We start from the raw sequence: 23,288 nt of genomic DNA on the forward strand, positions 1-23,288 counted from the left end.
CGGAGAGGGTCTCTCTTGGCGATGAGGGGGAATGGGGAACATCCTTGCCTGAGCTGGCTCCCCCCAGAAAAAAAGAAAAAAGAGGAAAAAGAAAAGATGAAGAAAAAAAAAGATGAAAAAGATAAGATGAAAAAGATTAAGAAAAAGATGAAGAAGAAAAAAAAAAGATGAAGAAAAAAGATGAAAAAATATTTTAAAAGGAAAAGAGAAAAAAGAAGAAAAAGATGAAAGAAGAAAAATAAAAAAAGAAGAAAAAAGAAAAAAAGACAAAAAGCCCGAAAAAAGGGAAAAAAAAAAAAAAAAAAAAAAAGCTTTGTTTAAAACAAAAGGCCGGCACTGCCGGGGAACGCCGGGAAGGGCCGGGAGGTAAAAGGCAGATTTGTTTCCACTCCAGCCCCCCCGCCCCGGCCAGGTCTGAGCCCTCCCGGCTCCTCCGCTGGCAGCGATCGCATCCTCCCGGCTCTTGGCGGGGCAGCGAGGCGGCTGCTCGGATCACGCCGAGCCCAGCTTTGCCCCAAATCCCTAAACTGGGTGCCCGAATCCACCACCACCACCACCCCCCTGCTCTGGGCAAGTTTTAGGGACCCCCTGAGGAGGTGCTGGTGGTGGGACAGCCCCCGCGCCGGGATGGAGCTGACGTTAAACCGGCGGCTGGGCAGAGGGAAGGTGCTTTGGCTCGACTCCCCGAAAACGTGCTGGAGCGGTGGGGGGGTCCCCACCTCCAGCCCTGCCTGCACGGTGTGGGGCCAGCTTCTCCCCAGCCGCGGTGCAGGGTATCTGGTTTCCCTCCCCAAGCAAACAGCCCCCCGCCAGCAGCGTGGAGCGGTTGGGAAAAGCCGCTTTCACGTCCCCCGGGGGGGGCGGGGGGGTGGCTGCCAGCCCGGCCTAAGGCAGAGAGAGGCGGGGGGGGGGGAGTCGTCAAGTCCTGCCTGCGCAGGCAGCAGCGGGGCTGCCCGTTCTCACCCCGTCCCCTCTCCAAAAGGCAGCACCAAGGTTGTTTTTGGTGAGTTTCCCAGCTCGGCGGCCGCACGGCTCGCGCTGGGCTCACACCTGAGAGAGAAGAGAGGAGGAGGAGGAGGGTAACAGGGCCACCAGCGGACGTGGCATGAGCCCCCCACCCCTGCGGTGTCGGGGCAGCCCCCGTCGCCCAGACACTAGCCCAGCGGTGACCTGCGTGGGCGAGGCCGTGGCCCGTCCTGCCCTCGGGGACCACGTCACCGGCAGCGCCGTGGGCAGCTGACTTCACCTTCGTCCCGGCCCCGTCGCCGCGGGTCCCTCGGCCGGCGCCGCTGCGCGGCTCTGCCTCCCACTGCTGACCTTTGCGGCGGGCAGCTCCCCGCCTGCTCGCCCGTCGCCGTGCCGCGGTCCCTGCCCGCCTGCGAGCCCTTGCACTCCTACCTGACCCTTTCACGGTTCCCCAAAATCCGCATCTGGTGCGGTCCCGTGACACCCCAGGGCCACCCCAGAGCTCTGAGCCCCTGGGAGGAGGGATAGAAGAGAGAAAAAAGTTGGCACTGGGGAGGTGTTTTATCCCTAAACTGCCTTCAGGCCTTGCCCCGAGTTGGGAGCTGGGCAGGCACGGCGCTGTCCCGGCTCCTGGGGGACACTCCAGGGTGATATCTCGGGGTACCGAGCAGCCACTGGGCCCGGTAGCGGCTGGCGCCTGTCCCCTCCTGCCGGGCAGGGAGCAGGAGCCCAGCTGTGTCCGTCTGTCTCTCCGCAGCGCTGCCTGGGCGAGGGCACCGCGCCATGTGCTTGGGACGCCGTGACGGGAAGGAAACGGCGGCTCTCGGGGGAGCGGGCGGCCGCCCAGTGCTTGGGAGACAGCTCCAAGCCCGCCGGGTGGGAGGGGTCACCCAGGGAAGGTTGACCCCGGCGTGGGCTGAGCCTGGGGGTGCTGGACCCCACCAAGGGCTGCCAGGCTTCTGCCGCTGGCCCCGTAGCCAGCTCGGTCCCCAGCGCCTCGTCAGCGCTGGCTCACGGCGGTCAGGGGAAGAGGGAGGGGTGCGTGTGGCTTTGGCCACCGCGGAGGTGTGTGTGTCACGACCGCAGCCAGCTGCGTCCTATCCACAGCCCCATAAAATGCCGAGCCCCGAGGCCAGAGCCCCTCCTGGGGACGTCGGCTCCAGAGGAGCCCGGCTGCTGTTCAAGAGCTGGAACGGACGCTCACACACAATCCTGTCCTCCTCCTCCTCCTCCTGGGAGGAAGAGGCCGGTAGCCAGTGCTTACCCCAGGGGTGGAATGAGCCAGATCCAGCCAATCCTGGGGGGCTGGATCCCAAGCCCAGGCCAAGGCAGGCCTGGGAGTCCCCCCAAGCTCCCTGCCTGCAGTCTGAGCCCAGTCACACACATGTGGCTTGGCCCGCAGAACGGCCCCACAAAGGTCGAAAGTTTGTGTACCTGGAGGGGATGCACAACCGAGGGGCGCTGGGTCCGAAATCCCCAACACGGGGCATTTGGAAAGGCGCTGAGCACCTGAGACAGCAAAAAGGAGGAGGAGGAGAGGCCGTGGCTCCGAGTCCCCCTCCCCACCTCCCCCTCAGGTGCCAGCCGCACTCCATAGGCTGCGTATCGGGGCCCCTCGGCTCGGGCTCCGAAACCACTGAGCCCAGGAGGAGGGACTTGGGCAGCGGCTGATCCCACCACGGGCGGGAGGCGGCTGAAGGACCCCGCTGCGAGCAAGCGTGAGTCAAGTGACTTGCAGCCAGATCCCCCGGCCTCCCTCGAGGCCCCAACCTGAGAGCTAGTCGCTCCAGGCCGGCTGCTTGTATGTGCAAAAAGCACTTTGCTGAGCTCTCCCTCACCCGGTGGGACCCTTTATTGCTTTTATACCCTCACCCACCTCAGTGCCGGCCTTCCAGGTACAAGCTTCCCGCTTTCTGCCACGCACAGCCGGCTGTGCCTGTAGGATGGAGAGACCGTTAACCGCTGCCAGTCTGGCTACAGCATCCCCGCTTGCCCGTGTGCTCTCAGGCACTGCTCGGGAGGCGGAGGCCTGCGTGTACGGGGCAGGGGTCTCCTGAATGCTGGGGCTGCTGGGAGGCACAAGAGTGGGGATGCTCCACCAGCTACTGCACAGCCTCTGGGGAGCTGCAGCCCTTCCCAGCCCCACAAACACAGCCCTCGGGCGGGCACGGGAGAGCTCCGTGCCCCAGGAGTGCAGACAGGGGCTGACGGCAGCGGCTTGATGGAGGGGGCTGAGCTGAAGGGAACGAGACAAGAGGGTGAAGGAGGGGGCTGCCTTACCCAGGACGGTCGAGGGGAGGCAGGCACGGGGAATGTGCACTGATGGGACGGCTGCCGACGGAAGCAGGATGCACCCAAGGCACGGGGGAGTGGGCAAGCTGGGGTGCTGCGGAGAGCCATGGGGCTACCAACGCCAGGGGGACGGCACAGGCCCCTCAGAGAGACCCAGAGGATCCTCCCGGGAGAGGGCTGGGGCCTGATAGGCCACAGACGCCAGGGAGAGCCCAGGGGTGAATCAGAAGGCCGAGGGAAGGAGCCGAGGGCCGGTGGGTGGCCACGGGGGCAGGACGGGGGCCTGGGGCCGGGCCGAGGGCAGGACGGGACGCGGAGCGGGACCCCGGGAGCCGTGCTGAGGCGCACACAGCCGCCACTCGCCGTCGAGGCCCCATTGGCTGAGCGGCACGTCACTCCAATCGCCGGCTGCGCCTGCGCTCTGCCGCCCAATAGCGAGCGGCGTGAGAGGGGGAAGGGGGCGGGCCTGCCCGCGCGCGCCCCCGCCCCCGGAGCACGGGGTGGGGCCCGCCCCTGATCACGTGAGGCGAGGCCCGGCGCGAGAGCGGCGGCTCGAGAACGCCGCCGGGTCGTCACGCGGTCGCGCCGACCAATCGGCCGGCGCTGGGGGCGGGACGGAGGTAGGCTTCTGGCCAATGGGAAGGCGGCGGGAGAAGGCGGTGCGAGAGCGGGGAAGGTGCCGGCGCGGCGCGGAGGTGAAGCGGCCGGAACCACTGGGGCGGGATAGGGGGGGAGCGGGCGGGCGAGACCACTCCGGAGACCGGCGGGGAAGCGGCACCGCCGAGACGCTCCGGAGCGGCGGGAAACAACTGCCGAGGCGACGGGGGGGAGCCGGGCGCGTCTGCCAAGGCGCGGGGCGGGCGGAACGACGACGGGGCCGTGAAGCCGCCGCCGCCCGCAACCATATGGTGTGGGCGGGGCTTGGGGCGCGGGGGCGGGCCTGAGACTCAGGGGCGGGGCTCGGGCAGGCGGGAAGGCCCCGCCCCGTGCCGGCACCATGAAGTGCATCATCGCTGGTGGCAACGTCAAAGGTGAGCGGGGCTCGGGGGGGCACGGGGGGGTGGCGGGGGCACGGGGGTGCCCTGCCTCACCCCCCGCCTCTTCCTCCTCGCCCCACAGTCCTCGGCCGAGCCGTGCACTCCCTGTCCCGCATCGGGGACGAGCTCTACCTGGAGCCCACCGAGCGCGGGGTACGGTGGGGGGAACACAGGGCGCTGTCTGCGAGCTGTGGGGGTTACCTGTGCCCCCCTTCCGTCCCCACTGGGGCATGGCGGAGGGGGGGTCAGGCAGCGCCAACACTGTCGCCCCCCCCAGCTGTCCTTGCGCACCGTCAACTCCTCGCGCTCCGCTTTCGCCTCCTTCCTCTTCGCCCCCCTCTTCTTCCAGCGGTACGAGGCGGGCGGCCCCCCCCCCGACAGAGAGCTCTTCCGATGCAAAGTCCTCATGAAGGTGCAAGCACTCACCTCCCCACATCCGGCCTGAGCCCCCCAAACTTTTTTTTTACTGGGGGGGGGGGGGGAGGAGGTGACACACACGTAAGGGTGACTGTCCCTGTATCCATCCCCTGCCCCACAGTCCTTCCTAGGTGTTTTCCGCTCGCTGCCCTCGCTGGAAAAAACGGTGGGGAAATGTCTCATCCTGCTCAAACCCGGGGCCAGCCGCTTGGTTGTGCAGCTCCACTGCAAATATGGTGAGTCTTGGGGTGGGGGGACACAGGCTGGCCCCCCTCCCGCTCCACTGAGCCAGTGTTGTCCCCATCAGGTGTCACCAAGACGCACAACTTGGCCTTCCAGGAGTGCGAGCGGCTACAGGCCATCTTCGACACCCAGCGCTACGCCAGCAGCCTCTGCGCCCCAGCACGGTGAGCTGGGGGGGCACAGGGATGGGCAGGGGGCTGGCAGAACTTCAGCTGGTCCTCCTGGGGGAGTGTAGGGGTGCTTTTGGGGGGCTCAGCCCTAAGTGCCCCCCATGTGCCCACAGGGTGTTGGCAGAGGCCGTGGTCCACTTCCCCCTGACGCTGGCTGAGGTGACGCTGAGGTCGGGCCCCGGGGGCAAGATCAGCCTCCGAAACTACATGGAGGATGAGGCAGGTGAGGCCCTGCGGGGTGGGGGTGCCCCTTCCTAAGCCTGGGGGTGCCAGCACAGCCCCCTGACCTACCTCCTTCCCCCCTGGCCCCCCAGAGCCAAGCAAGACGATGGTGACAGAGTTGTGGCTGACCAAGGACGAGTTTGAGACGGTGGCCGTCGCCCCGGGCTCCCACATCACCTTCTGCCTCAAGGAGTTTCGGGTGAGCCCCTGCCCAGGCTGCCCCCTCCGCCCCGAGTCCCATGTCATCCCTCAGGCTCCCCTCACCCTCCCCTTTCTCCTCAGGGGCTGCTGACCTTCGCTGAGGCCTCCAACCTGCCTCTCACCATCCACTATGATGCACCTGGCAGGTAGAACAGGCACCCCAGGCCCCACCTTGTGTCAGCCCTGCCCCTGGCTCCCCCCATCTCAGCTCCTCTGTGCCCCCAGGCCGGTGGTCTTCACCCTGGATGATGCCGTGTTGGAGGTTCACCTGGTGCTGGCCACCCTCTCGGACCCGGAAAGCAGCCTGCAGCCCCCCACAACCAATGGGTAACAGGGAGGGTGACAGTCCCAGCTTAACCTTCCAGCTGCCATCAGTAGGGACCAGAGTGAACAGTCCCTGCTCTGCCCCTGCTTACTCGCTCTCTCCTCACCAGCGTCTCACACCTGCCCACGCCATCAGAGGACTTCCCTGATGACCTCGAATCCTACATGATTGCCATGGAAACCAGTGCCTACGAGGAGGGCTCAGGGGTGCCCCCCAGCCCCACTTTCCCCCTGCGCACCCCACATCCAGCTGAAAGCGACGCTGAAGAGGAAGAGCAGGAGGAGGACGGAGCTGTGCCAGGGACCCCCCCTCACAAGAAGGTCTGTGCTGGGCACAGGGTGTGCCAGGGGGGCAGGGGAATGGGCACAGTCCCCTCCTGATCCCCATCTCTCTCCCCCCAGTTTCGCTCCCTGTTTTTTGGCTCAGTGTTGACACCGGGGGGGCCCGGCCTGGCCCCCACCCAGGAGGTGCTGGCAGAAGACAGCGAAGATGAGTCCTGAGAGCCCCGAGGACATGGAGCTGCCAGCACCCCCCCCCCGCGTGCCCCCCGCCAGCCCCAGGCCAGACACCGCCCCAACCCAGCATCGACCCCCAAACACAGGCACCCCCCCACGACCCATTACAAGTTTATTCCCAAAAAATTCTCCTGCTCCCCCCCCACCTCTTCTCCACTGCCAGCCCAGGGCTGGGCTCTGGGCTCCCCCCTCGCCCTGGTGGTCCCTGCCCTGGGGGGGCTGTATTTGGTTCGGTGGAGCGTGGTTGGGGGGGGTGCAGGATCTTACAAATAAAAAACAAGTCGAAAGAAAAGCGACCTGATGCTGAGGGTGGGGGGCCAAGCCCCAGCTGGGGCCGGGGGGGGTGCGGGCGGCTCACGGCTCATTTCTTGGCTTTGGCAGAGTTGCGGGGAGGGGTGACGGGGCGTCCCGCAGGGTTCAGCCCACTGAACTGCCCATATTTGCCCTTGTTCTTGTCGGCCGGCTTCAAAATCTAGCGGGGGGGTGGAGGAAAAAAGAAGGGGTGAGGGAGGGAGGCTGCACGCCGTGCCCCCTCCTGCCCCAGCTCCCCATTCCCCTCCCACCTTGAGGGTGGCGGCTCCCCCCAACTCTGTTCTCCCTCCTGCCCCCCCAGCAGGAATTGAGGCCCTCCCGCAGAGACTGCCCACCCCCCACCCCCACTAACAGCCCCCCAGTTCACCTGAAATGAACACATGAGCGTTTCGTCCACGCTCATCATGGCGCCTGCGTTGTCGAACTCCCCACAGTAGTTGGGCGCTGAGAACAGGGTGACAAGCTGGCGCTTGGCGAAGAATTCGTAACCGTCCTCCACCACCTGTCCGGGTGACAGAGTTGGTGCTGAGCCAGGCACCCCCGGGGGCAAATACCCACCCCCAGGGTAAATATCCACCCCTTGGGGCAAATAACCATCCCCCTGGGGCAAATAATCACCTCCCAGGGGCAAATAACCATCCTCTGGGGCAAATACCCACCCCCCCCGGAGAAAATACCCAACCCCCAGGGGCAAATAACCCCAGGGGTCCAGCTCACACACTCCTCTGACGAGCCCCCCCCCCCAACACCCCCAAGATCAAACATGCCCCTCTGTGAGCAAATAACTCCCCAGGACCCCAAGCTGTGCATGCCCAGGCAGCCCCTAGAGTAAATACTGCCCTTGAGGGGCAAATATTAGGGGTAAAACCACCTTCCCCATACCCAATACCCACCAGGGACCCAAATCTTTCCCCCCAAGGGGCGCATCCAACTTCCCCCCAGCACTCGGGTGCCCAGCGGTACCTGGTGCGCCCGGCAGATGAGGTCCAGGTCGTGTTTGTGCAGGAACTTTGCCACCACCTCCGCCCCGAAGGTGAAAGAGACGCCACGGTCGTTCTCACCCCAACCCTGCACATCTTTGTCGGGGTCAGACCAAAGCAGGTCGCAGAGCAGGCCCTGATCCGGCACGTCCGTGGGGCGCATGATCCGTCGGATCTGCTCCATCGACTGCAGGTCGGGAGACAACCCTGTGAGGACAGTGGGGGGGGCGGGGGGGGTTGTTCTGTCAGGCCCCGCCTCTTCAGTAACAGTCCCCCCCCTATCCTCCTGGGGCAACCCCCAAAGCTCCTGTCCCCCGTAGCTGTTTCCCCGAAGCACCCCCCCAGCAGGGCCGTGCCCACCTCCATGGCAGCAGAAGATCTTCTCATCCACGATAGCGGCGATGGGCAAACAGTTGAAGCAATCAGTGAACGTCTTCCAGAGCTTGATGTTGTACCGCCGTTTGCCTGCAAAGCAGTGGGTGTGGGTGGCCAGTGCTGGCCCCTTTGGGGGTACGAGGGTGCGTGGGGGTCCCCATGAGCCCCCACGTGGGTTTGTTCCCCCCGGGTGAAGCACACAAAGCTGCCCAGAGGCCCACCGGCCAGGCTGTGGCTGCACAGGGACGTTGCTGTGGGGTGGTAACATGTCACACAAGGGGTGTCACAGAATCCCAGAATCATCTGGGTTGGAAAAACCCTTGAAGCTCCTCCAGTCCAACCATGACCCTCACCCTGACCGTTCCCAACTCCACCAGATCCCTCAGCGCTGGGTCAACCCGACTCTTCAACCCCTCCAGGGATGGGGACTCCCCCCCTGCCCTGGGCAGCCCATTCCAACGCCCAACAGCCCCTTCTGCACAGAAATCCTTCCTCAGAGCCAGCCTGACCCTGCCTTGGGCAGCTTGAGGCCATTCCCTCGGGGCCTGGCGCTTGTTCCTTGGTTCAAGAGACTCATCCCCCCTCTCTGCACCCTCCTGTCAGGGAGCTGTAGAGGGCCATGAGGTCTCCCCTCAGCCTCCTCTTCTCCAGACTAAACCCCCCCAGTTCCCCCAGCCGCTCCCCAGCAGACCTGTGCTCCAGACCCTGCCCCAGCTCCGTTGCCCTTCTCTGGACATGCTCGAGTCATTCAATGGCCTTTTTGGGGTGAGGGGCCCAAAACTGAACCCAGTCATCAAGGGGCGGCCTCACCAGTGCCGAGCACAGGGGTAAGATCCCTTCCCTGTCCCTGCTGGCCACGCTATTGCTGATACAAGCCAGGATACCACTGGCCACCTTGCCCACCTGGGCACACTGCTGGCTCCTGTTCAGCCGGCTGTCAATCACCCCCCAGGTCCCTCTCTGACTGGCAGCTCTCCAGCCACTCCTCCCCAAACCTGTAGCGCTGATGGGGGTTGTTGTGGCCCAAGTGCAGCCCCCGGCATTTGGCCTTAGTGAAATTCCCCCAGTTGCCCTTAGTGTCCCTGGGGTGCATGCTTGTAGAGGTGTGGCTGGGGGCAGGGAGGAGCACAGGGTGGGCATGGGAGACTCAGTGTGATGGTACTGGGAGCACTGGGGCGGTACCGGTTGGTTGTGGGTACGAGGATGGCACAGGGATGGCAGGGCGGACATGGGGGTGGCAGGAGGACTCGATGGCATTGGTGCAGGACAACGGGACACCCAGGGATGGCAGAGGGATTGGGGGGGGACACATGGCCGCAGCCTGAGTGCTCACACTCATCGTAGAAACCATAGATGCGATTGATGCTGGCACACTCGTGGTTGCCGCGCAGCAGGAAGAAGTTCTCGGGGTACTTGATCTTGTAGGCGAGCAACAGGCAGATGGTCTCCAGTGACTGCTTGCCCCGGTCCACGTAGTCACCCAGAAACAGGTAGTTGCTCTCGGGGGGGAAGCCCCCGTACTCAAACAGCCGCAGCAGGTCGTAGTACTGCCCGTGGATGTCGCCTGGGGAAGGGGGAACAGGGTGTGCGTGGGACCCCAGCCCACCCGCAGCCCCTCCCCGCCACCCAGTGCTGCCCACCCACATCCCCAGGGAAGCACTGGGCCATGCTGGGACCCCCAAGTGGTCCCTGCGCCCACCCCGGGGGCTCTCCCAGCCCGTGCCCAGGGTGATCAGCCGGTGTGGCACCCATCCAGCCCTCACCGCAGATCTTGAGGGGTGCCTCCAGCTCCAGCAAGATGGGCTGGCTGAGGAAGATCTCCCGCGACTTGAGGCACAGCCCCCGGATCTCGTTCTCCGTCAGCTGCACGTTCTTCCCCGGCCGCGACCCTTGGACTGGTCCCCCCCCCAAGAGAAAGAGGCATCAGAGACCCCCACCGGCGCCCCACACACGCCCCACGCGCTGGCACTGAGGCCGTGGCACAGTCTGCACTCACAGACTGGAGGAGCAATGGGTACAAGGGATTTGGGGGTGTCCCCCCCACCCCGAGAGAGCGCCCTGGCCTGCCCAGGGTGGGTGGGCAAGGATCACCCCCCCACCCCAGGGTCCCCCTCTCCCGCCAGAGCTGGCGCTTGTGGCGGGCCCCCCCACCCCAAACCGCGGGGCCTGCAAACCCCACTCTTACCCCTGCCCCGGCGCCTGCCAACCTGGCACCCCCGTACCCCCACACACCCCACACCCCCTAACCCCCCCCCCCTTTCCCGGCCGATCCCAAATCCAGCAGCCCCCTACTCCCCTGAGCCCCCAAATCCCCCAGTTCCCCCCCAGCTCCCCCGCTGCCTCCCAAGCCCCCAGCCCAATACCCAGCCGCCATTCCCTGCACAGCCCCCAGCAGCCAGACCCACAACCCCCCCGCTAGCGCCCCCGCCCCACGGCCCTCCCCCCCCAATATCCCCCAGCCCCCCCCGGCCCAGCTCCAGGCCCCCCCCGGGGGTTCAGGCACGGCCGGGGGCTGTGCAGGGTCCCGCGGAGGGGGGGTGCCGGCGGTAAGGAGGCCGCTCACCCTCGAGGAGGCGGCTGATGATGGAGTCGAGGTTGAGTTTCTCGGTGTCCGCCATGGCCGCCGGACGCTCCCGCCCCGCCCCTCGCGCCGCGCGCCCGGCGGGAGCGGCCGGTGGGGGCGGTGGGGGGGGCGCGGAGGCGCCGGCGCCCCCTGTCGGCTCGGAGGAGTCAGAGCGACGATGCCGGGGGTGGGGGGGTCCCGCTGTCACCGGGAGACGGGACAGCGCAACCGGGTGGGGGGGGGTGCAGGGACACGCCCATCCCTGGCGTGAGGGCACTGCTGCAGGCACCCCCGTTGGCGGCACACAGAGATGGGGACACGCGTGGCACCGGGACACCCCTGGGCGGGGGGACACGGGGGACCCCGTGTACCCGCATCCCGGTCCCCGGGGACAGCCTTTGGGGGGGACACGGACACACAGGGCAAGGGGGGGCGACTGGGGCAGATGGCGTCTCCAGGGCTGCGCTGTGACGGGGCATGGGGTCTGGGGGACACAGGGGGACGGAGGAGGACACACGGTGTCTGGCAGAGACCGGGGTGACCCCCCCCGCCCCCCCCCCCCCCATTCCCCCCCATCCCCCGGCGCTATGTGCCGGCTCCGGGGCCGTGGGGAGCTGCGAGCAGCACTGGGCTGTTGCCGGGAGGCTGTTGCCACCCCGGTGTCCCCAGGGGCACCCCAAAGCCTGGGCTCCCGCCGGGACCCTGGGCGCGGCTCCAGGGGAGGGTGTCTGTCTGTCTGTCTGAGGCCCCGCTTGTGCCATCCTGCCTGTCCCCTGCCTGTCCCCTGCCTGCAGCAGTCATTAACGTGTCCCCAGGATGGGGAACAGAGGCCGCGGGTGGCACCGGCACTGCCACTCTCCGGGCCGAGCCGTGCCGTGCCGTGCCATTCCCTACATGTCCTGTGTGCCACGCCGTGCCGTGACATTTGGTGACATTCCCTCTGTGTGTCCCATGCCATGCCGTGCCATGCTATTCCGCTTGTGCCATGCCACCACATTCCCTGTGTGCCGTGCCGTGCCATTTGGTGACATTCCCTGTGTGCCACGCCGTGCCGTGCCGTGCTTGTGCCGTGCCATGTGCTCGGGAATAGCTCCCCGGGGGGGTGGCAGCCGCCTGGCCCCAGCCCTGACATTTCTGCTCCGCGGTGTCAGCTTTACAGCCGCCCGGGGTGACCCCGCCGGGCTGTCCCCGTCCTCCCTCCCCGTCCCCCCTCCCCTAGTCCCCCGCGGTGACACCCCGGCTCCCCCCAACCCTCTCCGGCTCCCCTCTACCCTCTTGTCCCGGCAACTCCCCCCTCCCCGCCGGAGCCTCCGCACCCACCTCCCCCCCTCCCCTTCTCCTCCCCGGTCCCTCCGGTCCCCCCCCGGCCCCGCCCCGACCCTCCCCGGGGCCGCCCCGCCCGGGCAGGAGACGCCACCGCCACCACCGGGACCGGAGCGGGAACAGCCCCGGACAGACCGACCGCCGCCGCCGGTGAGTGCTGGCGCGAGTGGGAGCGTGGGGTCCACGCGGGGGGGATGTGCGTGTCCGTGGGTGCCTTTTTTTTTTTTTTTTTTTTGAGGGGGGTTGTGGGTGCGTGTGTACGCGCCGGGGGGTGCTGAGGGGCGTAGGGTGGCACAGGAGCAGCGGGATGCGGGCGGGGGGGGGGCGGGGGGGTGTACACGCGTGTCTGTGCGGGTGTGTGCGCGTCCGTGTGCCGTGTGCATGCAGGTGTGCACCTCTGCCTGCGTCCACGTGTGTGTGTGTCCGTGTGTCCCCACAGAGTGGGTGCGCGGGACTGGGGACCCTGCGCACCCCGGGGGTTCATAGGCCCGGGTGTACCCTGGGGTGTATGTTGGGGTGTGTGGACGGGTGGCGGCTGTGCCGGGTGTAGCTGGGTGTGGGTGACAGGGCGTGCAGGGCTGGGTGCCGTGGTGGCCGTGCTGGTGGCTCTCTGCCTGCCCGTGACGGTGACAGTGACGCCGTGGGCAGCTGGAGCTAAGCCGGGGGACGTGCAGCCTGGCAGCTCCGCCATGCTGGGGAGAGGGGGACAAGGAAAGGGGGGGGGCTGTGCCCAGCCTGGCCAGTGTGGGGACAGGGACACCCTGGCACACCGAGCCACCACCCCACCCTGCGGCAGCGTGTCCCCATGGTGTCCCTGGGGACAGGGGACACGGCCAAGGCCAGGGGTGCAAGCCCAGCTCAGGGTGATGGTGCCACTGCCTGGTGCGAGGTGCCCGTGTCCCACCCCCCCACCCCCCCCACTGGCTGCGGAGGGGACAATGGGGCTCTGTGCCGCCCGCCGTGCCCGCCGCCTAATCCGGGGCACGGGGCCGGGGGCCGGGCACCCCGGGGTGGCACGGAGAAGCCGGGGGGGGCGGGGGTGTTTTTAAAGGCCAGAGCTGAGCGGTGTCCCCTGTGCCAGGCGTCCCTGAGCCCTCGTCCCCTGAGTGCTCGCAGGCCACGGCTCCCATCCCAAGGTACCTGGTGTGGGCGCGGGGGATGCAGCTGTTCCAGCTTGGGGACCCCAGGGCCATCCCCCAGATGGGGACAGAGGGGGCACAGGGTAGTCCCCAGGCTGGTGGCAGGGGGACACATGAACCCGCAAGGACCCCTGTGGCTGGGTTTTGGGGGTTCCTCGTGCTGGCAGGTGCTCACTGGCGGGGCAGGGAACCGAGCCATGTGGCCCCTAACCCTGACACCCCATGGGGACACCCACCTCGTGGCCCTTGGGGTCCCGTCCTCCCTGCCCCACCTCCACGGGGCTGTAGGAGCTGGGCTGGGGGAGCCTGAGTGGGTGGCTGCAAGGGGGCACTGTGCCTCAGTTCCCCTCCATGCCCAGCTCTGCCGGGCACCCTCCTGGGAGCTGGGGCAGCCCACGGCAGGGTGGGGGGTGGCCCTGAATGCCTGGGTCTGCACCCCCAGGGCACCTTGGCACCCCGAGGCAGGGGTTGCCCCCAGCCTTGCTGAGCTGGCCTAGGATTACACTAATCCCTGCTCGGCGGGCTGAGCCGGAGCTGCTGGGGTCACCGGGGCTGGCACCGAGGGGACAACCTGGTGGCACCGGGGGTGGCACCGAGGAGTGCCCCAGGATGGGTACCTGGCCTTGGTGGGTGCTGCAGGAGGGGCTTGTGGAGGGGGGCAGGTCCCCGAGGGGCCCCACTGACTCTGCCCATCTGTCTCTTGCAGCCCCTCGGTCATCAGGATGGTGAGTGGCCCCCCGGGGGGGGGAGGTGGGGGGGAGGGCCGAGGTGGGTGCCCCACCCCGGTGGGGCATGGTCCCAGTGAGCCCCAGCAGTGCCGGGCACTTGTGGCGGGGAAGCGGGCAGCGTGGCACGTTGTGCCCACCCGCCGCGTGACCCCGTGGGGACAAGGGGACGCTTTGTCCGGGAGCCGGCGGCCCTGGCGGCTGGCACTGCCCCGCCATCCCCGGGGTGGTGGCTCTGCGCCCGGCACCCGCAGCCCCCCCAGCACCTCAACACCCCCGCCCATGTGTGGGCAGCAGCACCCTGTGCCCCTCTGCCCCATGCCAGCCCCTTACCCCCACGGCTGCCCCATGCCAAACCATAGCCCCATGCCACCCCATGCCAGCCCCGTGCCACCCCCTTAGCCCCCACGCCAAACATTAGCCCCATGCCAGCCCCGTACCAGCCCCTTAGCCCCATGTCAGCTCTGTGCCAAACCATTAGCCCCATGGCAGCCCCCTGCCAGCCCCATGCCAACCCATTATCATGCCAGCTCATTAGCCCCATGCCACATCATGCCAGCCTTGTACCAGCCCTTAGCCCCATGCCAGCCCCTGAGCCCTATGCCAGCCCCATGCCAGCCCCGTGCTAGCCCCATGGCAACCCATTAGCCCCCTGCCAGCCCCATGCCAGTCCCTTAGCCCCATGCCAGCCCAGTGCCAGCCCCATCTCTGCTCCCCACAGCTCTCAGTGGACCAGACGAGCGCAGAGCCAGCGCCGAGCCCGCAGGAGCAGGTGTGGGCAGGGCCGGAGGCGCTGTGCCCAGGCTGGCTGGAGGATGAGGCCACGGATGGAGAAGTGCCCGAGGACAGCGGGGACCCCGAATGTGTCACCCATGCCTACGAGCTGCTCCAGAGCGCCCTGCGCCAGGAGGGGCTGCCCCGCACGCTGGACCGCTCCGCAGAGCCCCGCACGGGTGGGGGGCACGGTGCCAGGATGGGGTGGGGGACACAGGGATTGGGGGGCTGGCAGCAGGGGTGGAAGAGACTGGGGTGGTGATGGCACGGTGCCAGGCTGGGGACACAAGGTGGCAGGAACAAGGGTGGGGATGGGGACATGGCGCCAGGCTGGGGACATGGGGGTGGCAGGACTGGGATGACAATGGCATGGTGCCAGGCTGGGGACATGGGGGTGGCAGGGACTGGCATGGAAATGACAGGGTGCCAGACTGGGGACATGGGGGTGGCAGGGACAAGGGTGGGGATGGTGACACAGTGCCAGGCTGGGGACATGGGGGGTGGCAGGACTGGGGTGACAATGGCGTGGTGCCAGGCTGGGGTCATGGGGGTGGCAGGGACTGGTGTGGGGATGGGGACACAGTGCCAGACTGGGGACATGGGGGTGGCAGGGGGCTCACAGCCGGGCTGGGGTGCCAGGGACAGGCTGGCAAGGGGGTTCCCCTCCTGGGGCTGTTAACTCTTGCCTTGCTGGCAGGATTTGGCCCGCTGGACATGACTGTCTGCATCCTGGGCTCCCCCACCGCCTTCCTGCCCGTCCTGCTGGAGGGTGGCACCCGCTGCCCAGGTGGGTACTGTCGCCTTGACCCCACCCTGTACGAGACACCCGTGAACCTGCCCTGGGTGCTCCCCACATCCCACCTGGCTGCTCCAACCCTGGGCCAAGGCGTGCCCCACACCCACCTGTGCCTGCGTGACCAGGACTGGGAGGGAAACTGAGGCAGGGGACGAGGGTGACATCCCTCCCCTCCACCCCGTACTCCACATCTGCAGCTCCATTAACCCCAGTACACACCAGTGTCGGCAGCAAATGCCGCCCCAGGGTGCTGGGGCATCATCACTCCCCCTGTGCTCCCTCCCTGGGTGGGTGCCCCCCTTTGCTGCCTCCCCAGGGGGGGGTGTCAGGGCAGGGGGACGGGGACAGCTGCTGCCCATGCCCCTGCCCACCCACAGGTGCCATGGTGCTTTGCCTGTCACCCACCTGGGCCAGCCGGGTGCCCTCGGAGACATCCCCGGGCGCCTGGTCCCTGCTGCTCTCCCGGGGAGTCTCCTTCGAGGCGGGGGGCCATAGTGCCCTGGAAACCTTCGTGCCCCCCCGCCGGGCCAACTACGTGACAGGCACCTTTACGACGGGAGGCCCCGAGGGTGGCTGGGTGGGCGAGCTGGCCCGTGACCTTGACTGCCCCACGGGGGGCTCGGTCCCGCTCGCTCACCGGCTCGAGGACCCGCTGGTCACCCGCTGGGTGCTGGCGGCCCGCGCCGGCTTGCCCGTGCCCCCCACACTGGCCTTCGTCCTGGGGCCACGGGGGGACCTGCCCACGGAGCCGGTGGCCCCTGGGGTGAGGCTGGTGCGGCTGGAGGACCCCCAGAACCAGGAGAAGCTGGTGGAGGAGGAGGTGGGCGCCTTCCTGGGGGGCACCGCCATGGAGCCCTACAGCCAGGTGGGCACGGGGGGGCAGGTGCACCTATGGGGCACAGTGGGGTGTGCAGGGGCACCTATGGGGCACAGTGGGGGGCATAAGGTGGGGGACACCCATGGGGCACAGCGGGGTGTGCAGGGGCACCTATGGGGCACAGTGGGGGGCATAACAGGGGGTATCCGTGGGGCGTTCAGGGGCACTTGTGGGTCAGTGGGGTGTCATCAGTGACATGGGGGTGACACCTGCGCCCAGGCGGTGGGGCGGCTGTTGGGGTGACACAGTGGCACGTGTAAGTGGTGTGGGGTGACACGGGGGGGTGTCTGTGCGCAGGTGGTGGTGCGGCCGGCGGGGTGGCGGTGGCGTGGGACGGGCGCCCGCAGCACCCACGGGAAGGAGGAGGGGGCGGCGGTGGCACGGGCGGTGGGTGCCCGGCTCCGCGGGCTGCGGGAGGAGGACAGCGTCCTGCTGGAGGCCCTGGTGCCCACCGCCCGCCTGCCCGCGCCCCCCCCACGTAAGGCCCCCGCCCTCGGGTGCCCACCACCCTGGGATGGGAGGGAAGGAGGGACACTCCCCCCCCAGCCCCTCTGAGTCCCTGCGGCTGGGCCTGTCCCCTGGGATGGATGGGTGGGTGGCCACGGGGACACCCGAAGTCCTGGGCTCCTGGGGATGAAGGTGGCCACCTTGGACCCCCCCCGAAGTCCCCTGGGGTTGGGGGGAAGATCACCCTGGACTCCCACAGTTCCTTGGGGGGGTGTGGGGGAAAGGTGGCCACCCTGGGCCCCCATAGTCCCCTGGGGTGGGGGGGAAGTTTCCCCTTGGACCCCCCCAGTCCCCTGAGGTAGGGGTGGGTGGAAAGGTGGCCACTCCGGACCCCCCCCGTGGTTCCCTGGAGTTGGGGGGAAGGTCACCCTGGACCCCCACAATCCCCTGGAGGGTGTATGGAGGGAACGTGGCCAGCCCGGACCCCCATGGTCCCCTGGGGTGGGGGAGAAAGATCCCCCTGGACCCCCCCAGTCTCCTGAGGGGTGTATGGGGGGAAGGTGGACACCCAGTGGTCCCCTGGGGCAGGACAGGGTTAGGGGGAGGTGACCACCTTTGACCCCCTACAGCCCCATGGGGCTGGGAGTGACAGTGGCCACGCTGGACCTCGCAGTCCCCTGGGGTTGGGGTTGGCTGGGGCCACTGCGGTGTCACAGGGGGTCCCAGAAACCGAGAGGGGGTTAGTGGGGGGGTCGGGCAGGGCCCCCCGTCCCGTGCCTGCCCTGTCCCTCGCCCCCCAGGCAGCCCAGCCCCACGGCTGCCCGTGGCCCTGCGCATCTGCACCCTCGTCTGCAGGTCCTGGGGGGACCGGCCCCAGCTCTGCCAGGTACGGACACCCCGAACCCCCCAGCTCCACCCCTTCGCCTGGGTGGGGCGTGGTGGGTGTGGCCGTGGGCATCCCCACCCGGGGGGGGGCACGGCCCTGCGTGTCCCACCAGGCTATGGGGTGGCTGTCCCTGTCCCCAAGCCCTAGTGGCCATCCATGTCCCCACACCATGGTAGCCCTGTGTGTCCCCAGGCTGTGGTGGCCACCGATGTCCCCACACCCTGGTGGCCCTATATGTCCCCAAACTATGGTGGCCACCCATGTCCCTATGGCCTGGTAGCCCCGTGTGTCCCCAAGCCCTGGTGGTAGCCCGTGTCCCCATGCCTTGGGTCACCATGTCCCCAGTCTGCAGGGTGGCAGAACCATCTCCCCAGGCTATGGTGGCCATCCGTGTCCCCATGCCCTGGTAGCCCTGCATGTCCCCAGGCGATGGTGGCCACCCATGTCCCCCATACCCTCGTGGCCCTACATGTCCCCAGGCACTGGGGTGGCAGCCGGTGTCCCCAAGCCCGTGTTGGCATGTCCCCGCAGGTGGCCTGCGGCGTGGGGCGTGCGGAGGCGCCGGTGCAGCACGGGGCAGCGCTGCCCCAGGGCCTGGACTCCAGCCTGCAGCAGTGGGGGGTGGTGGCCCCCGGCCAGCGGCAGGCCCTGGCCACACGGCTGCAGGAGGCCGCCGAGGCTACCATGGCCGCCCTCCTGGCCGCCGAGGCTGAGCTGAGCCCCCAGCAGCGCGGTGGTGCCCGTGCCCGCACCGACCTCCTCGGTGAGCACAAAGGGTAGGGGGGGTGAACACGACACACGCTCGGTCCCCCGGGGGCCACCCCGTGGCGGGGACACGGGGTGCTGAGTGCAGTGTCCCCGTGTCTGCAGGAGTGGACTTCTTGCTGGCATGTGTGGATGACGCCCTGGAGCTGGTGGCCCTGTCCACCAACAGCCAGCGGTGCCTGGAGACCTGCCTGCTAGCAGAGGGCATGGGGCGCGCCGTGGGGGAACCCCCCGGTGACCTGCCGCGGCTACTGGCCGAGGTCTTGCTGCACCGGGCGCAGTGTCACCTGGTTGAGGGCAAGGACATCCTGCTCATCGGGGCCGGCGGCGTCAGCAAGAGCTTCGTATGGGAGGCAGCCCGCAGCTACGGCCTCAGGGTGAGTGGGCTAGTGGGCACTGCCATCAGCAGGCTTCAGAGTGAACGCTGGGTGCCACCCCACACACGGCAGTCACACCGTAGCTGTGCCCACGTCTCGGGTGGTTTCTCTGCTGTTCCAGGCGGTGGCGGGGGTTGAGGTGGGTGGCACAGCTGCCGTGCCACGAGTGGGTGCCTCCCGCTGCCACCGTGGTGACACCTCCCTGGGGATGCAGATCCACCTGGTCGAGTCGGACCCGGAGCACTTTGCGGCGGAGCTGGTGGAAACCTTCTTACCCTATGACAGCCGGGAGCACCGGCGGGACGAGGAGCACGCGGAACGGGTGGTGGAACTGGTACGCGCCCGGGGGCTGCGGCCCCACGCTTGTCTGTCTTACTGGGACGACTGCGTGGTACTGGCGGCGCTGGTGTGCCAGCGCCTGGGTTTACGCGGCAGCCCACCCGCCGCCGTCCGCGTGGCCAAGCAGAAGAGCCGGACCCACCAACACTTGCAACAGTGCCGGCGGGGCCGCCCGCCACCCGCTGCTTTCGCCGTGCCCTGCCGCCGGTTGCAGAGCCACGGGGACGTGGAACGGGCGGCGGGGGCCGTCCCCTTCCCCGCTGTGGCCAAACTGGAGTTCGGGGCGGGCGGCGTGGGCGTGCGGCTGGTGGAAAGCGCCGGGCAGTGCCACGCTCACGCCGCCCGGCTCTGGCGGGACCTGCGGGATGACGCCGATCACCCGGGCATCGGGTTGGGTTGGGGCAACGCCATGTTGTTGATGGAGTACGTGCCGGGCACCGAGCACGACGTCGATCTGGTGGTCTTCGAGGGGAGACTTTTGGGTGCTTGGGTGTCCGATAACGGCCCCACGCGCTTGCCCGCCTTCCTGGAGACGGCTGCCTGCCTGCCCTCCTGCCTGCCCGCCGACCGGCAGGCGCAGCTAGTGCGGGCAGCCCTGCAGTGCTGCCTGGCCTGCGGGCTACTGGACGGCGTCTTCAATGTGGAGCTGAAATTAGGGCCGGGTGGCCCACGGCTACTAGAGATCAACCCCCGCATGGGGGGTTTCTACCTACGCGACTGGATCCAGGAGGTCTATGGCCCCGACCTGCTGCTGGCCGCCGTACTAGTGGCCCTGGGGCTACCACCAGTGCTGCCTGCTCGCCCCGTGCCCCGCGCCCACCTTGCCGGCGTGATGTGCCTGGACTCGGAGCACGGGCCGGCCCTGGGGGGCGGCGGGGGGCTGGCGACTCTGCGGGAGCTGCAAAGTCGTGGCCTCATCCGCCTCAACCGTCTCTTTGAGGAGGCGGCGGGGACCGGCGAGTACGAGGAGCCCTGCCTGAGCGTGGCCTGCGGCGGGGCAACGCGGGCAGAGGCCTGCCTGCGCCTGCTGGGGCTCTGCCAGGCGCTGGGCATCGACTCGCCCCGATACCCGGTTGAGCATTTCCTCTCTCACTTTAAATAGCCCCGGGCAAGCAGCGGGGCAGGAAGAGGGGGGGTGCAAAAAGTGGGGGTCATGGGTACTGACCCACTGCCCTGCTGGCACCCCCTCCCGCCGCCCCGCTCCCTAGCAGCACCCCCGGCACCCCCCTGACACCCCGTTCCATGGCATCGCCCTGCCCCCCTGGATGCTAGTCCCCTGCTCTGACGCCCCATCCTCTGACATCCCCCCAGTTTCCAGCATCCCCCTAGCCCTGACACCCCAACCCCTGGCATCCCCCCCATCCTGGTACCCCATCCCCTGGCATCCCCCCAATTTCCATCATCCCCTCAGCCCATCCCCTGGCATCCCCCCATTACCCTGCCACCTTATTCCCTGGCATCCCCCCTTCATCCTGGCACCCCATTACCCCACCACTCCATTTCCTGGCATCCCCCCACGCCTCTGGCACCCCTCAGAACCCTGACACCCCATCGCCCCTGCCCTGGCACCCCATCTCCTGGCACCCCCAAGCCCTGCCCCCAGTGTCCCCCGTCCCCGCAGCTGGGGTGGGGGGTGCTGGTGCCCCTCCAGTGCCAGGGAACACACAGGGGGACGCTGACCCCCAGCTCTCCCCAGGGCAGGGGGCAGTGATGGTCCCCCCTTAACGAACTTTTGTTAATGGGGGGTGAGGGCAGCGCCCCCAGAGGCACCCAGGCCATCCCAGCAGAGTAGTGGGTGCAGCCTGGGGTGTGCTGGCACCCGCCGGCATGGGGAGACCCTACAATAACAAACCAGCACGGGGAGACCCTAAAAAACAGCACGGGGAGACCCTACAATAACAAATTAGCACGGGGAGACCCTAAAAACCAGCATGGGGAGACCCTACAATAAGAAACCATCACGGGGAGACCCTACGATAACAAACCAGCATGGGGAGACCCTACGATAACAAACCAGCACGGGGAGACCCTAAAAACCAGCACGGGGAGACCCTACAATAACAAACCAGCACAGGGAGACCCCACAATAACGAACCAGCATGGGGAGACCCTACAATAACAAACCAGCACGGAGAGACCCCACAATAACAAACCAGCACGGAGAGACCCCACAATAACGAACCAGCACGGAGAGACCCCACAATAACGAACCAGCACGGGGAGACCCTACAATAATGAACCAGCACGGGGAGACCCTGCAAGAACAAAGCTGCATGAGGGAGACCCCACAGTAACAGACTTAGGTGGGGAGACCCTACAAAAACACACCTTGAAGGGCAAACCCCATGATAAACCAACGTGGGGACACCCTATGATAACAGACCTGTGTGGGAAAACCCTACGATAACAGACCAGCACAGGGAGACACTACAATAACAACCCAGCCCCAGGGACCCTATAGAATGCCCAGGACAGGGTGCAGGGGGTCCCACCCCAGAGCAGGGCAGTGGGGGGAGTCTCATGGCAGTGGGGGGACACCCCCGGGCCAGCACCCTGCCCTGAACATCCCGGGGACCCCACAATGACACATGACTTCCGCTGGCCCTGGAACCCCCCTGGGCGGCGTGTCCCTGCGAGCAGAGGGCAGCGCTGCCCCCCCAGAGGCCCTGAGCCCCGGGATGGCCCTGCGCCCTATAGCGAGAGGCAGCCCCTATAGTGCCCCCGACACTACTATACCACCCAGCACCTATAGGGCCCCAGACCCTACAATAACACCAGGGACCCTACAATAACACCCAGCCCCTAGAGTGCCCCAGACCCCACAATAACACCGTGACTCTATAGCAGCACAGTCCTTATAGTGCCCCAGACCGTACAACACCGCCAGCGACCCTACAATAACACCCAGCCCCTAGAGTGCCCCAGATTCTACAATAACACCAGTGACCCTACAATAACACCCAGCCCCTGTAGTGCCCCAGATTCTACAACAACACCAGCGACCCTACAATAACACCCAGCCCCTGTAGTGCCCCAGATTCTACAACAACACCAGCGACCCTACAATAACACCCAGCCCCTGTAGTGCCCCAGATTCTACAACAACACCAGCGACCCTACAATAACACCCAGCCCCTAGAGTGCCCCAGATTCTACAACAACACCAGCGACCCTACAATAACACCCAGCCCCTGTAGTGCCCCAGATTCTACAATAACACCAGCGACCCTACAATAACACCCAGCCCCTGTAGTGCCCCAGACCCCACAATAACACAGTGACCCTACAATAACACCCAGCCCCTGTAGTGCCCCAGACCCCACAATAACACAGTGACCCTACAATAACACCCAGCCCCTGTAGTGCCCTAGACCCTACAATAACACAGTGACCCTACAATAACACCCAGCCCCTGTAGTGCCCCAGACCCTACAACACCCAGCTCCTGTAGTGCCTCAGACCCTACAATAATACAGCGACCCTACAATAACACCCAGCCCCTGTAGTGCCCCAGACCCCACAATAACACAGTGACCCTACAATAACACCCAGCCCCTGTAGTGCCCCAGACCCCACAATAACACAGTGACCCTACAATAACACCCAGCCCCTGTAGTGCCCCACACCCCACAATAACACAGTGACCCTACAATAACACCCAGCCCCTGTAGTGCCTCAAACCCTACAATAATACCAGTGACCCTACAGCAACACAACCCCTGTAGTGCCCCAGATTCTACAATAACACCAGCGGCCCTATAGGAACACTGACCCTGTAGTGCCCCAGACCCCACAGTAACACAGTGACCCCATGGCAACACAGCCCCTGGAGTGCCCCAGACGCTCCGGTGACACCGCGACCCTCCGACAACACGCAGCCCCCGTCGTCCCTGCGGCCCTACAGGACCCCCCGCGCCCTCCAGCGACCGCCGGTGCGAGCCCGCGTGGGCCCCGAGCGCGGCCGCGGGGGCTCTGGGCGGTGTATACGGGGGGGGGGGACGCTCCTCCTCCCTCCGCTGCGGTCACGGCGGCGCCGATGAGGTCACGGCGACGTAAAGGGGGGGCAGCCCCCCCCGGCGCGGGGGTCCCCAGTAAAGGCTGTGAGCGGCCGCCATGGCTCTGTCGTTGTCCCTGCGCGCCCCCCACGGGACCCCCCCGCGTGTCCGTCCGTGTGTGTGTCCCTCCGCCGCGGGACTACATCTCCCGGCGTGCCCCGCGGCGG

At 67.0% G+C, this 23,288-nt stretch overlaps 3 protein-coding genes across 7 annotated transcripts; 2 read left to right on the forward strand and 1 right to left on the reverse strand.

Annotated features, from left to right (window-relative positions):
- Positions 1 to 3,769: 3,769 nt before the first annotated feature.
- On the forward strand, positions 3,770 to 6,411 carry RAD9A (RAD9 checkpoint clamp component A). The gene is made up of 11 exons (XM_074918196.1): positions 3,770 to 4,289; positions 4,378 to 4,448; positions 4,573 to 4,707; positions 4,834 to 4,948; positions 5,020 to 5,119; positions 5,239 to 5,348; positions 5,440 to 5,546; positions 5,630 to 5,694; positions 5,774 to 5,875; positions 5,983 to 6,193; positions 6,275 to 6,411. The coding sequence occupies exons 1-11, from the start codon at positions 4,256 to 4,258 to the stop codon at positions 6,371 to 6,373; spliced, it is 1,149 nt and encodes a 382-aa protein (XP_074774297.1). The 5' UTR covers positions 3,770 to 4,255; the 3' UTR covers positions 6,374 to 6,411.
- Positions 6,412 to 6,487: 76 nt separating this feature from the next.
- Positions 6,488 to 10,704, reverse strand: PPP1CA (protein phosphatase 1 catalytic subunit alpha). 3 transcript variants are annotated; one of them, XM_074918198.1, is made up of 7 exons: positions 10,619 to 10,704; positions 9,819 to 9,950; positions 9,389 to 9,619; positions 8,041 to 8,145; positions 7,664 to 7,887; positions 7,068 to 7,202; positions 6,488 to 6,860 (listed from the first exon to the last, which is right to left on the reverse strand). In XM_074918198.1, the coding sequence occupies exons 1-7, from the start codon at positions 10,671 to 10,673 to the stop codon at positions 6,750 to 6,752; spliced, it is 993 nt and encodes a 330-aa protein (XP_074774299.1). In that variant the 5' UTR covers positions 10,674 to 10,704; the 3' UTR covers positions 6,488 to 6,749. The 3 variants fall into 3 exon arrangements, with proteins under 3 accessions (XP_074774299.1, XP_074774298.1, XP_074774300.1); XM_074918197.1 differs by having other exon boundaries at positions 10,562 to 10,673; XM_074918199.1 differs by lacking the exon at positions 9,819 to 9,950 and having other exon boundaries at positions 10,619 to 10,673.
- Positions 10,705 to 11,798: 1,094 nt separating this feature from the next.
- Positions 11,799 to 23,169, forward strand: CARNS1 (carnosine synthase 1). 3 transcript variants are annotated; one of them, XM_074918090.1, is made up of 11 exons: positions 11,799 to 12,091; positions 13,023 to 13,077; positions 13,787 to 13,805; positions 14,527 to 14,758; positions 15,277 to 15,366; positions 15,753 to 16,240; positions 16,550 to 16,730; positions 17,500 to 17,585; positions 18,117 to 18,348; positions 18,456 to 18,727; positions 18,942 to 23,169. In XM_074918090.1, the coding sequence occupies exons 3-11, from the start codon at positions 13,803 to 13,805 to the stop codon at positions 20,166 to 20,168; spliced, it is 2,811 nt and encodes a 936-aa protein (XP_074774191.1). In that variant the 5' UTR covers positions 11,799 to 12,091; positions 13,023 to 13,077; positions 13,787 to 13,802; the 3' UTR covers positions 20,169 to 23,169. The 3 variants fall into 3 exon arrangements, with proteins under 3 accessions (XP_074774191.1, XP_074774192.1, XP_074774189.1); XM_074918091.1 differs by lacking the exon at positions 13,023 to 13,077; XM_074918088.1 differs by lacking the exons at positions 11,799 to 12,091; positions 13,023 to 13,077 and adding an exon at positions 13,626 to 13,706.
- Positions 23,170 to 23,288: the final 119 nt, after the last annotated feature.

The sequence above is a fragment of the Athene noctua genome, chromosome 14, assembly GCF_965140245.1.
Source record: "Athene noctua chromosome 14, bAthNoc1.hap1.1, whole genome shotgun sequence".
NCBI lineage: Eukaryota > Metazoa > Chordata > Aves > Strigiformes > Strigidae > Athene > Athene noctua.

Coding starts and splice junctions, on each gene's coding strand:
- RAD9A (XM_074918196.1), top strand. CDS start 4,256: ATGAAGTGCATCATCGCTGGTGGCAACGTCAAAG. Junction 5,120..5,238: donor AGCCTCTGCGCCCCAGCACG/GTGAGCTGGGGG, acceptor ATGTGCCCACAG/GGTGTTGGCAGAGGCCGTGG. Junction 5,349..5,439: donor CTACATGGAGGATGAGGCAG/GTGAGGCCCTGC, acceptor CTGGCCCCCCAG/AGCCAAGCAAGACGATGGTG.
- PPP1CA (XM_074918197.1), bottom strand. CDS start 10,673: ATGGCGGACACCGAGAAACTCAACCTCGACTCCATCATCAGCCGCCTC. Junction 9,620..9,818: donor GGCACCCCTCAAGATCTGCG/GTGAGGGCTGGA, acceptor CCCCTTCCCCAG/GCGACATCCACGGGCAGTAC. Junction 8,146..9,388: donor CTATGGTTTCTACGATGAGT/GTGAGCACTCAG, acceptor ACTGCTTTGCAG/GCAAACGGCGGTACAACATC.
- CARNS1 (XM_074918088.1), top strand. Junction 14,759..15,276: donor CTCCGCAGAGCCCCGCACGG/GTGGGGGGCACG, acceptor CCTTGCTGGCAG/GATTTGGCCCGCTGGACATG. Junction 16,731..17,499: donor CCTGCCCGCGCCCCCCCCAC/GTAAGGCCCCCG, acceptor CTCGCCCCCCAG/GCAGCCCAGCCCCACGGCTG.